The following is a 14,854-nucleotide window of genomic DNA, read 5'->3' on the forward strand; positions in this document are numbered from 1 at the left end:
GTCCAGCTGTGCACGCTTCCTTAGCCCTCCTGGGGGAGCGTTAAAACAGCAAATACGAAGCCTCCTGTCATGTTATAAAATTGTATATTATGCTAGCTTTAGTGTACTGATAATCTTAATTTTATTAATGACAGGAGGCGAGTATTTCCCACCCATTCACCTTCGTTTTCTCCCCCCCCCCTTGGGTCGCCTCTTTAGGTAAGTTTATCTCAAATTAGAGTAACACGCTATTGTATATTCTACCAGGAGGGGCTAAGAATTTCTCTCCATGGCTGTATAAATTAACACTTTAGGGGAGGTGGTCTATTATATATGATTTTTTCTAATTACTGGACACCATAATTTTAGAAGTCCAATTCTCGAATTAATCCTTGGTTTCGACTCTGCTCTTTCGTTTCAGCGTAAAGCCCCTCAAGAGGACAAGTTTAGTTGCTGTTTCATCTCAAGCATCATCTCAGCTCTCCTAGAAGTCATGTTTTCGTTCCTGTTCCCTCTCAAGCATCTACTTTCTCGTCTGGCATTCCGGATTTCTTATCGGTTCCCTTACAGTTTCCCGTTCCTTTGGTTCGCAGCCAGAAAGAGGAAGTGACGTCACAGGGAGGGACTTTTATACCATGTTATCTTTTTTCTGATTGGTTACCTTGTTACTAAGTAAAAAAGTGCTGCTGTGAAGCTTAAGTAAAGAAAGTCTTAAGCAAATACTCGCCTCCTGTCATTAATAAAATTAAGATTATCAGTACACTAAAGCTAGCATAATCTACAATTATAGGGGTCTAGGCCAACCCCTGGGTTTTGCACCCCTCCCTGCCACAGGTGTCTCATTCCAGGATCCTATTTAGCCTTGACTTGCAGAGAGTCCCAGTAAGGAAGCATTTCCCAAGTAAGTGGATTAATCTCATAAGAGCAAGCATTAGGCTGCTAGAGTAGGACCTGCCAAGAATGGGGTACTTTGATGCAGTTGGCAGGCTTATGCAATGTATGATCATATAATGTAACCAAACCCCCATTATTTGTTACCTAGGTGAGGTGTTTTTAAATAGTACTATGTAGGATTTGAAATCACTGTTTAGTTAATAAGCGAGTGCACTGGTTTGTGTATTTTATATATATATATATATATATATATATATATATATAATGTCACTGCCTTAACACTGGAATACCCAGGTTCAAATTCAAAACTGACCATTTCACCAGTAAGAGTCATTGGGCAAGACACCAAACCATATATACCCCCGCCCATCTTAATAATATAAGAGCAACACAAACCAAGAGTCATGCCAGCTTGGACATTGCCTGGATTAACAAGGTTCATGTCAGATGCTAGGGAATCAGGGCATTCTTATGATAAGTCGGCTACTGGAAAAAAAAACTATTCCTGGACACAAAGTGAGAACCTAGACTTGCTTGACTGCTACAACAACAGCAGAACCAATGAGATGGGCTACATAAAATATATATGGGAACTATGGATGAATAAGATACCTTCATGTACCATAACACCAAAACAGCTAGTTACACAATGGTTGAACAATGTCAGATGGAAGCCAATGTCACAACTAGAAATATATGGACTACACAGAACATCCTACATGAATCAAATTTCCATACTCGCTTACTTAAAGAGGCTTGCCAACCTGAATCTCTGTCCCAAGATGGCATAATAAGAAATTATTCTAGAAAAAAGTAAGTCCTTGACCACAAGATTACCAAAGATCACTGATAAACTGTCAGGATTACTAGCTGATCCAGCACGTAGAATTGTGTCACACAGATGACTAATAGATAAAGTATTACCGGGCCTTAGAATGGCCAGACTTAACGTACCAAAGATTAGTCAGGATACTTGCCGAGGTCAGGGGATACAGAAAGAGACACACCGATAAGGAAAAGCCAGAAGTCAGGGATACCAGAATACAGGGAAGTCAAAATCAAAGCCAAAGTCAAAGTAAAAAACCAGAAGAAACTTGAATCAGGAACGCGCTCTCGGACAACCACTAGGAAAACACCGACAGGGCACTGAGCAGGATGAGAACTCGGCCTAAATACCCCTCCTCTGGATCTGATAGGCTGTAATCGGCCTTTGACCCCTGTGACCTTTATGGGCAAAGCAACACAGTCCTCTAGGGTAACAGGCATAGAACAACAGTCTCTGGTGCAAAAATGGTGTGGTTTATTTAGAGCGTGCACAAAATCCATACAGCAATCAGTTTGTTCAAAAACTGCAGCACAACAGAAAGGAAAATCTACAAAATAAATCCTAGCTCAAATTTGAGCACTAACTAAACATAAAGAAATGTCCCTTACTAACCAGGGTAATAAACTACACAAATCAAAAAATAAGCATTGGTTTCACCAACCTTTAGCACATTGTTTAGATGCTGCTCTGCACATACCTGCTCTCTCTCTGCAGGTCAGATTGTATCTGACTCTTTCTGCTCTGAGACCTGCTAATTAAAGCCTCAGTAGTTGCTAATTGGGCAGGTGAATGAGTATAGACTATGGAGGATTCTGGGTCCTAGATACCTTCCTTCTATTACCCTCCCATAGACTCTGTCACATATCCCCCCCGCCAGCTTAGACCCATCGGTCGTAGTGACCTTTGACAACGAACAATGGACTCTGGATAAACCATCTGCATTCCCCTGGTCTTTACCAGCTCTATGCTCCATAGAGAAGTTATATGGCTGAATACTAAGGAACCACCTAGTTACTCTGGCATTTGTTTCCTTGTTATGTCTCATCCACGTCACTGGCGCATGATCTGTGACAAGTTTGAACCTTCTCCCCAACAGATAAAACTTAAGTGTTTCCAGTGCCCATTTTATGGCTAAGCATTCTTTCTCAACCACTGAGTATCTCTGTTCATGGGGATTCAGCTTCTTGCTCAGGTACATAATGGGATGTTCTTCTCCCCTGTGTACCTGAGAAAGAACCGCTCCTAGGCCCACATCAGACGCATCTGTCTGTACCACAAATTCTTTTGTAAAGTCAGGGGCAACCAAAATTGGGTCAGCACACAAAACCTCCTTCAGGGTACTAAATGCCTTCTCTACCTCGGGAGTCCACTTAATCATAACTGGGCCTTTTGCCTTAGTTAGTTCTGTCAACGGGTTTGTGATCGTAGCAAAGTTAGGTATGAATCTACGGTAGTAGCCCACTAAGTCCAGAAATGCCCGAACTTGTTTCTTTGTCACAGGACGTGGCCAATCCACAATAGCATCTACCTTATTTTTCTGTGGTTTCAGGAGACCCCTCCCAATAGTGTAGCCCAAATACTTAGCCTCCTCCAAACCTATCGTACATTTGGATGGATTGGCAGTTAGACCTGCATCTCGTATAGACTTTATTACTGCCTGAACTCAGGAAAGGTGTGTTTCCCAATCTGTACTGTGTATAACCACATCGTCAAGGTAGGCAGCAGCGTATTCACTATGGGGCCTAAGGATTCTATCCATCATTCTTTGGAAGGTGGCAGGTGCACCATGCAACCCAAAAGGTAAGACTCTATAGTGAAATAAACCATCTGGTGTGGAAAAAGCTGTTTTTTCTTTGGCCCGCTCCGTTAAGGGAACTTGCCAGTAACCTTTAGTCAGATCTAATGTAGTCAGATATCTGGACCGTCCTAATCTCTCTATTAGGTCATCAACCCTAGGCATGGGATAAGCGTCAAATTTTGATATCTCATTTAATTTTCTGAAATCATTACAGAATCTGATTTCTCCATTTGGCTTGGGTACCAATACTATAGGATTACTCCATTCACTTTGTGATTCCTCGATAACCCCTAGCTCAAGCATCTTTCGGACCTCTGCTTTGATGGCTTCTTTTCTGGCCTCTGGGATTCGGTAGGGTTTTAAGTTAACCCTTTTTCCAGGTTCCGTAATTATGTCATGTTTAATAACATGAGTTTTTCCGGGTACTGGAGCAAACACATCCCGATTTCTAAGAACAAACTCTCGGACCTCATTTCTCTGATGAGGTGCTAGAGTGTCAGCAATGTTAACCTCTGGTACTTTGTCTACTTTGGTCAGAGGAACTTTATCTGTCATGGCCATCAAGGCCTCTCTGTCTGTCCAGGGTTTAAGTAAATTTATGTGGTATATTTGTTCGGGCTTTCTTCTACCAGGTTGTCTCACCTTATAATTAACCTCATTGACTCGTTCAATGATCTCGTATGGGCCATGCCAGTTTGCCAGGAATTTACTTTCTACTGTGGGGATTAGTACCATAACCCTGTCTCCAGGTTGAAAGACCCTAAGTCTAGCATTCCTGTTATAACTAGCTTTCTGGGCTTCCTGAGCTCTCTCCATATTTTCCCTGACAATTGGCATTATGGCCTCAATGCGATCCTGCATTTGTGCCACATGTTCAATAACACTCCTATGAGGCGTGTGTTCCTGTTCCCATGTTTCCTTCACAACATCAAGGAGACCTCTAGGATGTCTGCCATATAATAATTCAAAAGGTGAGAACCCTGTGGAAGCTTGGGGGACTTCTCTGATAGCAAACATTAGATATGGGAGCAAACGATCCCAATTCTTACCATCTTTATCAATTACCTTACGGAGCATTGCTTTTAATGTCTTATTACATCTTTCCACTAACACATCAGTTTGTGGGTGATACACTGAAGTTTTCAATTGTCTAATCTTCAATAAGTTACATAGCTCTTTCATCACTCGTGACATGAAAGGAGTACCTTGGTCTGTAAGTACTTCTCTAGGTAGTCCAACCCGGCTGAACATAAACATTAACTCTCTGGAAATGGTTTTAGCTGAGGTATTTCTTAAAGGTATAGCTTCGGGATACCGGGTAGCATAATCTAGTACTACCAATATATATTGGTGCCCCCTAGCGGATTTAAGTAAAGGACCAACCAGGTCCATAGCAATTCTTTCAAATGGGACTTCTATAATGGGAAGAGGAATGAGGGGATTACGGAAAGTTTGGAATGGAGCCTTTCTTTGGCATTCTGGGCATGACTTGCAAAATCCCTCTATAGCAGAGTAAATTCCTGGCCAGTAAAATCTTCTTAGTACTCTCTCCCTGTTTTTTTCAATCCCAAGATGCCCCCCCAATACATGGCTGTGAGCAAGTTTTAAGACTAGGTTTCTGTGGGATTGAGGTACCAGTAATTGCTCAACCTCTTCAACCCCCCTCCTCTCTATTCGGTAAAGTAAATTATTTTTTTCTGCAAAATAGGGAAGGGACAATTGGGTTTCCGGGTTAACAGGAGTATCTTCCCAAATTTTCCAAAAGAGGGGAAAATCACGCCCCAATACAGCATCATAAGGCAATGATGGTACCACCCCAACTCTATGTTTTTTCACCCCTTCCTCACCCAAACATACGACAGTGGGTTCATTTTCACTATATTGCTCCAAATCAATCGTAGAAAAAGGGAAACCATTCTCTAACCCCACTGTTTCTGCCTCTACCTCTGTACGTTTATCCTGTTTTATTACAGTATCTTCCCAATACAGCATCATAGGTTCATCAGTCTGTGGACAGTTACGTGCAATATGTCCAATCTCCTGACATCTATAACACTTTATCTCTTTCTCAGTCTGGCCTTGTGGCTGGGTTGGGAACCTGGGTACCCAATTTTCCAGGTAGTCAGTCTGTCTATGGGTCTGTACAGAATCTTTTTTTCCATTGGTTTCTTTAACCCCTTAAGGACACATGACGTGTGTGACACGTCATGATCCCCTTTTATTCCAGAAGTTTGGTCCTTAAGGGGTTAAACCCACCAGACTTCTTTGAAGGTATCCTGTTACCTTGCAATTTGGCGTTGAGGTAAGGTTCTTTACTCTGAGTTTCATTAGCAAACTGGTATCTCACTGTCAAGTTCATCATTTCTTCAGGGTCCTTTGGATCCGCTTGACTGACCCATTTCCGTAGCGCTATCGGCAGACTCCTGAGGAAGCGATCCATAACCACCTTTTCAATGATTACTGCAGCAGAGTTGATTTCTGGCTGTAGTCACTTCTGGGCAAGTCTCAAGAGGTCATACATTTGTGACCTAGTAGGTTTCTCGGTATCATAAACCCAAGCATTATATCTTTGGGCTCACACTGCAGGCGTAACTCCAAGCCGTGTTAGTATTTCCGCTTTCAATCGGTCATAGTCTTGTGCTTGGCTGAGAGGCAAATCATCATACACTTTTTCTGATTCTCCACTGAGGCAAGGGGCTAATAATCCTGCCCACTGACCTGGAGGCCATTCTTCTCGGGTAGCAATCCTTTCAAAGGTTGTCAGGTAAGCCTCCATGTCATCAACCTCACTCACTTTATGTAAAAAGTCAGTAACTCTAATCCGGCGCCCCCTATCTGTAGTAGGGGTAGTTACACTTGGCAGCATGGTTTGTTGCAAAGCACTTGTTAGTCTGTCTCTGTCTTCCCGCTGAGTTTCCATAATGCAGTCTATTTGTGTGGCCAATAAGCGGTTTGTCTCCTGTTGGACCACAACAGCCTGTCGCTGTGTCTCCATGAGGCTACTGATCTGTGCCGCTGTTACACGGTTTGTGTCTTGCTGGGTAGTAGTAGCCTGTACCAAGGCTTTTACTAACTCTTCCATCTTGCTTGTTGTTTTTTTTTTTTTTCTTTCAGCCACTTGGTAAATACCACACACACCACACCTGCAGGCCTCTGTTTCAAACAACCAGTCTCAGTTTGCAGAGTCGCAGTACCTTAGGCCTCTATACCCACAGACCGTATAAATGTGCTTTAAATGCCCGCATCCTCCACCATCTTGTGACCTTTATGGGCAAAGCAACATAGTCCTCTAGGGTAACAGGCATAGAACAACAGTCTCTGGTGCAAAAATGGTGTGGTTTATTTAGAGCGTGCACAAAATCCATACAGCAATCAGTTTGTTCAAAAACTGCAGCACAACAGAAAGGAAAATCTACAAAATAAATCCTAGCTCAAATTTGAGCACTAACTAAACATAAAGAAATGTCCCTTACTAACCAGGGTAATAAACTACACAAATCAAAAAATAAGCATTGGTTTCACCAACCTTTAGCACATTGTTTAGATGCTGCTCTGCACAGGCCTGCTCTCTCTCTGCAGGTTAGATTGTATCTGACTCTTTCTGCTCTGAGACCTGCTAATTAAAGCCTCAGTAGTTGCTAATTGGGCAGGTGAATGAGTATAGACTATGGAGGATTCTGGGTCCTAGATACCTTCCTTCTATTACCCTCCCATAGACTCTGTTACACCCCAAAGGCAGTTATCAGGTCCCATTTGCATAATTGCTGCTCAGCACAAACCCTCCTGTGGATTTGATTGCTGCTTGGCACAACTTTTCCTATCAGGACAGTAATGTTGCTCGGAAAAACTTTTCCTGTCAGAAAAGTAAATGTCATTAATCACATTTTTATATGCAGATGAATACGTCTCATAAACTGCCACCAGAAAATAGCTAGCAGCAGTTAATGAGGCACTGTCCACAATTCCAACAAGCTTCTATATGCCACAGCATAAGTGGTCCTCAAAAGACTACTACATCATTGGCAACCAGACTGAGCAGATACACCAGAGAAGCAGAGGCTACAAGAATAAATGCCCAAATAACTAATAAAGATTAATGGGCCTTGGATGGATATGTGGGCAAGACCCACCTATAGGAGAGACTGAACAGTACTGGAAGAACACCTGGGAGAAAAAGGCATCACATAACACCAAGGCCCAGTGGCTACTAGACCTGCAAGCAGACCATTTCACGCTCCCAGAACACAAAGCAGTCACTATCACAGTTAGAGACATCCAACAGCGTGTAGCCCACATGAAGAGTTGGTCACACCAATGATCTGACATGATCCACACCTACTTGATAAAGAAATTAGCAACACTAACCAGAGCTTGAGAGAGAGAGAGAGAGAGAGAGAGAGAGAGAGAGAGACTGAGAGTATATAATAGCATAGAGATAGCACTCCCTGGACTCCAAAGATATGGAAAGTAAAACATAACTTTTATTTTACTCAATTAAGAGATCGACGTTTCAGTTTGTAACCCAAACTTTGCTTTAAAAAACACACTCTACTTATTTATATTTATATTTATTTTTATATATATATATATATATATATATATATATATATATATATATATATATATATATATATATATAATAGGAATAGTATACTCACCAGAACATGCATTTATTTTAATGGTGCTTTTCTATGATTAGTTAACACAAAAAAACACCAAAAAAAACACACTGACTTCTAAATTGCTTTGAAGTCCATATATGTTTATTTATTTATTTAAAGTGATGATTCTGTATTTTGCAAGCCTGACACAATTCTGACAATATATATTATTTTTGGTAGGCCTTACTCTATATTCACTAGGGATGTGCATGGTTTGGTTCGGGACTTCCAAGATTCGGGACTTCGGCCATTCGCACTTCGGGAATTAGGTTAGGGGTAGGGTTAAAGATAGGGGTAGGGAAGGGTTAGGAGTAGGGTTAGGGGTTAGGGTAGGATTAGTAGTATGGTTAGGGGTAGGGTTATGGTTAGGGGTAGGGGTATGGTTTGGGGTAGGGTTAAGGTTAAAGTTAGGGTCAGGAGGGCCGAAATTCAGCACTTTGGTAATTGGACAATTTGGCACTTCGGCAATGTGGTTCAGTTCGGCACTTCGGCAATGCGGGACTTCCTTCGTCCAAAATTAACTTTCGGAATGAAACTAATTGCCCATGTCTAATATTAACCCAATAAAAAGAAAAAAAGAAAATCTCAGGCACTCACTGTGATTGTATCCAGGCAGGTTTATTTGCAACGTTTCAACCTTTCAAGGTCTTTATTAACCCAATGACCACTGTTATTAGAGTAACCTTATTACATCATATCTAGTTGGACTTCTTCAGGTTGGTATTGATTTTTTTTTAATAAAAAAATAAGTTAAGAAACATGGGGATGTAAAAGAAAAAAGGTCATATACTTACCCCATTCCTATAATTAGAACTTTTAATGTTTTGTCCGTTTAATTGTTTATTCAAATATGAGTGCATATCGTGTAGGGCAAAAGACATGAAAAGCACTGCATAATACACACGAGGAGAAACCCCAAGAGGTAGATACAATTTCATTTCATCTGTAACTTGTTCTCCAGAACAATCTCTAAGAGATACATTATATAGAGATTGATACAATGTGTTCTTTGATGAATTTGCTGTCAAACAGCTATAGGCTGATATCCAGGTATCTTCTAGAATTTTGTCATTAGGACGATATGAGGTAGATATTTTATCATAGAAATTACCGATTGCTGGTAAAGTCATGTAATAAAGCTCTATAGCTAATGAGCAATTTAATGTGTCACCATTATAAGATGTTAGGTAAGGGCTTGAGGTCCATGAAGGAGGAAGAATAAATGTCTTATCATAGAAAATATGTGCTTCATTTTGTAGAAAAAAATAAATTCCTTGATTAAATGATCCACAAATTACAATAATATGTGCAGATGATGTTTGCATAATGTTTCTAATTTTATTAACCTCAGCTGGTTGCTTGAGTGTATCCATGCCACATTTCACAGCGAAAGCCACACAGATTCCATTACTGGTTAGATAATCCATTAAAACCAATTGCTCTGATTCTCCACTAATGTCATCTGATACCAAGATCCCAACCCATGTCCAGGTAAAGTATTTCAAAATCTGGGACACAATCTTATAAATGATATGGTCATTTTGAACCATTCGGAAAAAGTGTGGATAAACAAGTCTGTTACTTAGCATGTAGTCTGTAGCTCCATAACTGATCTAAAAGGAATGAAAAAAGTGTGAATAAAAAGGTGGATACTAACTTACTGTCTCAAGTTTTGGAAATGAAAACATTGTAATCAAATAAATAAACAAACCACAATGTCAAGAACCTAGTCACGTTTGAGGATTTTGTTACATGTACAGTTATCTTTTATTATGCCAGATCAGGTGTCAATATTTACAAATAATATATATATAAAAAAGATACAAAGTCTAAAACAATCTTTTTATAATCTGTATTAATTTTAACATAACTACTGCAACTAAAGGTAAATTCATCTGATTAAGGGAATTTTTTAAATATTTGTTTCTATTTTTCCAGGTATAAAAGTTGCATTATTGTTACAAAGCTAAAAAAAAAAAAAATGTTAACGTTTGATATTCTAGGATGTTGAGTATTTTAGCAGTTGTAGAACCGAAAGTGAAGTAAATAATCATAGTGCAAAAATAAACTGCTACCAAATGTAGTGCCGTCACATTCTATGTTTCTATGTTTCTATGTCCCAAACGGTTCGCTGGCGAATAATTCCAGGCGAACATAGCTTGTTCGCGTTCGCCACGGATGGCGAACATATGCGATGTTCGGTCTGCCCCCTATTCGTCATCATTGAGTAAACTTTGACCCTGTACCTCACAGTCAGCAGACACATTCCAGCCAATCAGCAGCAGACCCTCCCACCTCCTGGACAGCATCCATTTTAGATTCATTCGGAAGCTGCATTCTTTTTTTTTTTTTTTTTTTTTTTTGTATTTTATTTTTAGACAGAAGTGTGTCATATTTGAGCATGCTAGGCTGAACGTGCGTATATCATGGCTAGTTGCACTGAGGGTATGAGTATATAGCAGTACATTGTTGTGAAAGATGGCTGTCATGTTTAGGGTGTTGCTTGCACGTTATCAACTGTGTATTTATATCAGCAGCTCCAACACTAGTTATAAATCAAGTGTGAGTCGCCCCATGAGATGAGACTAGTGAATAACATAATACATGAGCAGTTAAGGTAAAGGCATGTAAGGAACTACGACAATAAACTCTTTAGGAGGTGAAATAATGACATGTTTAAACACTTGCTACTTTACGATTAGTTAATGTGCAGAGAGCAGTTCATGTGATCAAAGGCATGGTGTGGAGGATCGGCTATAGTGGGACATGCTTGGCAGGCTGCTGTTTACTGCTTGTGCTCATCCGATCCCTTCTGGGCGCCAGGTGCAGACCCTGGGAGTCTCTGATACCTGGAACAACAAAGGCAAGTCTCTGGCTGAGTGCCGTGTTCGCGGCTTGAGGTGGTGGAAGCTTGTTTTGTCGGGTGGTCGGATCTGTCCCGGTGGTGCTTCACGTCCGGTGCGGGATTGTGGTGGCTTAAGGTGGAGGCGAGTGCTTGACGTGGGGCAGGCTCTGCATTTCTGTTTGTGCCTCCGGTCCCGTCTTCGACGCCTTTTGCGTTGGTGGATTTTAATGGGGACTGCTTCGCTTAGCTGTGGTGGAGTTTGTTGGGGCTGTGGTGGAGCTTGTTGGGTCTTCCTGCTTGTTATTTGCTTCCAAAATTGATTAAAGAGTCTGTCCAGCTTAGACTCAATATCCTGCCATGCTTTGCTGGTACCAGGAGGACACGCGGCTGCCGCCATATTGGGAGAGTCGCAGATGAGTATGTCAGCCTGGGCGGCTGTGTTCTGTGCGTCCATTAGCTCCAGACAGCCTCTCAGGGGTGGACCAGGATAACCCCCACTGGTCCGAAAGGGGTAACGGAGCTCTTGCCGGGAAGTAGCTGCTCCTGGGCATCCCAGGATCGGGAGATCGGCCGCCTCTCCCGCCCGGTGAGCACCAAGCCACACTTGCCACGCGGAGGTAAGTAAGACTCTGTCGAGTTGCTGACCGCTATTAAGCATGTCGGGTCGGTCAGGTAGGAGCAACATTGCTGGGTCACCCCCTTCTGGGGTGAAATTCGCTTGTTGATAGCTGCTTAAAGTGAGATATTGAGGGAGCTCACACTAAGTGCGTCTTTCCTCCATGACAGCTAGGCCCCGCCCCCCGGAAGCTGCATTCTTAGTGAGAGGAGGGACAGTGTAGCTGCTGCTGATTTAATAGGGAAATCGATAGCTAGGCTAGTGTATTCAGTGTCCACTACAGTCCTGAAGGACTCATCTGATCTCTGCTGTAAGGACAGCACCCCAAAAAGCCCTTTTTAGGGCTAGAACATCAGTCTGCTTTTTTTTTCTGTGTAATCTAATTGCAGTTGCCTGCCTGACAGCGTGTGTGTCAGGTTCACAGCGTATACTGTGCCCACTTGCCCAGTGCCACCACTCATATCTGGTGTCACAATAGCTTGCATTTAAAAAAAAAAAAATGTTTTGACTGTAATATAATAGCAGTCAGTTTCCTTCACACGTGTGCGTTTCAGGGCCTGCCAGGGCACAGTGTCACACCAGTGCAACTCATATCTGGTGTAACAGTAGTGTACATTTAACAGGGGGCTTGTTGTCACCTTTCGGGGACCCTTGGTGTTGTACGTGGATGGGTGGAGGAAGAGACCTTTGGAAAACCCATCGTCATCTCCAGAATTTGTGTGAACCAGATATAGAAACGAGGTATGTGGGCGTTGAGCCGCGAGGCAAACAGGTCAATGGCAAGAGGTCCCCAATCACTGCTGTTGGATAGCTAATGCAAGTTATACTGAGCCAAAGTAAAGCCATATTTTAAGTAAGTTTCACAGAGCCCCACAAAAGGCCAGGTAGATGCAAGTACAACTAATGCACAACGGTACATCTATCATATTGCTGAGAAGGACAGTCCCTATGTATATAGAATTAGGATCAACCATAAAGAGGCAGCGCCATCAAAGACATCATGCAGGGTCAAGAGGCCTGAGGAGTAAAAAAATATAATAATAGAGTATATAAATGTTAATAGATCAGTGGGTAAAAAACAGACTGTACATAATTATACAAAGTTCCAGATCAATAATACAGCAGAAAACAAATTTCGAGGATCTAGGGAAGCTAAATGGATACATAGATATTAACCAATGCAATAATAAATTGGTGCGTGGTGTCCATATATACAGTACCAGTCCTCAAAAGAAGGCATCTAATCTGAGATGAATGAGGTGTACGTTAAGGTCCACTGGTTACAGGGTTTTTCATTTATAATTCCAGAAGCTCTTTTTGTAGGAGCTTCCTGTCAAAGTCACCCTTCCGTGGCCCCAGAGTAACTTTCTCTATGCCACTGAAACGCAGTCCAGATTTAGAACCCCCATGGTAGAGTTTTAGGTGCTTGGAAATTGGGGTGTCAACATGGTGGGATGGATTATTAGAGTTTACATGCTCCAGGATCCTCAGTTTAAATGCATGGAGTGTCTTACTCACATATTGTTTTTGACAGCTGCACTTGAGAAGGTAAATCAATCCCCTCATTTGGCAGTTGAAAAAGGAGTGGGTTATGAAGCTCTCTGCCTGCATAGAGTTGTAAAAGTTTGCAGAGTGTCTCCTACATGTACCTACATGCCTTACACCTCCCTCACTTGTAGGTGCCACTAGCAGGAGATCTAAGCCAATTAGGGTCCAGTGAGGGAGTCTTAGGATGACTCGGGACCAAAATGTCCCTAAGATTACGCCCCCGGCTCGCTGTAATGGAGACGTGTGCAGGGTTGACCTGGTGGACACGTTGATCATGACCAATAACGTTCAAGTATTCCTTTTACTGCATACCATCCTGCATCAAAGTTTATTATATATCTAATCGGTTCTCTAGTTGGTATGGTAGGCAGAGGTTCCTTTAGAATGTCCGACCTATTCGACAGGAGTGCCCTTTTGCATGTCATTTTAAGGCATCTGTTTGGATAGCCTTTGCTTTTGAACAGGAATTGCAGAACCTTAGCCTTAGTCTTGAAGTCTTCCGTAGACGAACAATTGCGTCTTAAATGGAGGTATTGCCCTACCGGTATTCCTTTCTTCAGGGCCAGAGGGTGGTAACTACTCCAGTCCAGGAAGCTATTGGTGGTGGTAGGTTTACAGAAGAGGGTGGTAGTTAACCTATTTTCCTGATTTACATAAATGGTGATATCAAGGAAGTTAAGTGCCTGTCCTCCTATCTCATATGTGAGTTTCAGAGTGATGTTATTCTGGTTCAGGATATTGACAAATTCAAGGAAGGCAATCTCAGTACCAGACCAAATAATCAGTACCATCATCGATGTAGCATTTCCAAAGTTGGATGTGATTGGTATAGTATGCTAGTTCATTGCAAAACACTATAAATTTTTCCCACCAGCCCAGGTGGAGGTTGGCATATGAGGAGGCACAAGCCGTCCCCAAAGATGCCCCCTCATCTGCTGATAGTACTTGCCCTGGAACAGAAAATAATTAAATAAGATAAACTGCAAAACATTTTTGACAAACTGATTGTGAGTCTGGACACATGGGTTCCATGTATCAAGGAATCATATGAGTCCTATTTCGTCTGGGGTGGAACTATAGAGGGCCTCAACATCCAGACTTCAGAGGATGGCTTTCTGTGAAACTTGTAAGTTTTCCACAACATTCAAGATTTGCTTGGTGTCTCTAAGGTATGATGGTAAGTTCTCAACTATTTCCCCATATCAACATAAACACTGATGTTTTGTTGCTAATTATTTCTGCCAGAAACAATAGGTCTGCCAGTCAGTATAGATTGTTTCTTGTGAATCTTTGGGAGTGCGTAGAACGTGACGATTGTGGGGTTGTTGATGAGCATAAAATTGTACTCATCTCTGGTTATTAATACAGACTAAGGCCTCAACCAAGCGTAGTGACATCTCAATATATTGACTCACTTAATTACCAATGATTCTTGCTCTCTCAGTTTTTGCAATGCTTTGCGTTCGCTCACATCTAGATTGCTACAAGGTTTAAGCAAATGTCACTTTTCACAATTTTGTCAATACCTGCACAGGTTCTACAAATAAATCAATATACGTAAATTCATTCAAATCAGGAGTGAATTTACTCCTACATTTCAGTTTGATAAATTTTGTTGCCATTTTGTCGTGTCTATCATAATCTGTGAGGAGGTCCACTAGGGTTTCCAATATTGCTACATCTGAAG

General features: G+C 41.6%; 1 protein-coding gene across 1 annotated transcript in view; it reads right to left on the bottom strand.

Annotated features, from left to right (window-relative positions):
* LOC134566029 (uncharacterized) overlaps positions 1-14,854 on the bottom strand; it is a 116,940-nt gene that overhangs the window by 67,008 nt on the left and 35,078 nt on the right. Inside the window, exons 3-6 of the mRNA XM_063425743.1 lie at positions 8,953-9,771; positions 6,077-6,534; positions 5,781-5,920; positions 3,810-4,072 (exon numbers count right to left, since the gene is read on the bottom strand). Coding sequence (XP_063281813.1) covers positions 3,810-4,072; positions 5,781-5,920; positions 6,077-6,534; positions 8,953-9,771 — 1,680 coding nt within the window. The remainder of the gene's footprint in view (positions 1-3,809; positions 4,073-5,780; positions 5,921-6,076; positions 6,535-8,952; positions 9,772-14,854) is intronic.

Source organism: Pelobates fuscus, chromosome 6 (assembly GCF_036172605.1).
Source record: "Pelobates fuscus isolate aPelFus1 chromosome 6, aPelFus1.pri, whole genome shotgun sequence".
NCBI lineage: Eukaryota > Metazoa > Chordata > Amphibia > Anura > Pelobatidae > Pelobates > Pelobates fuscus.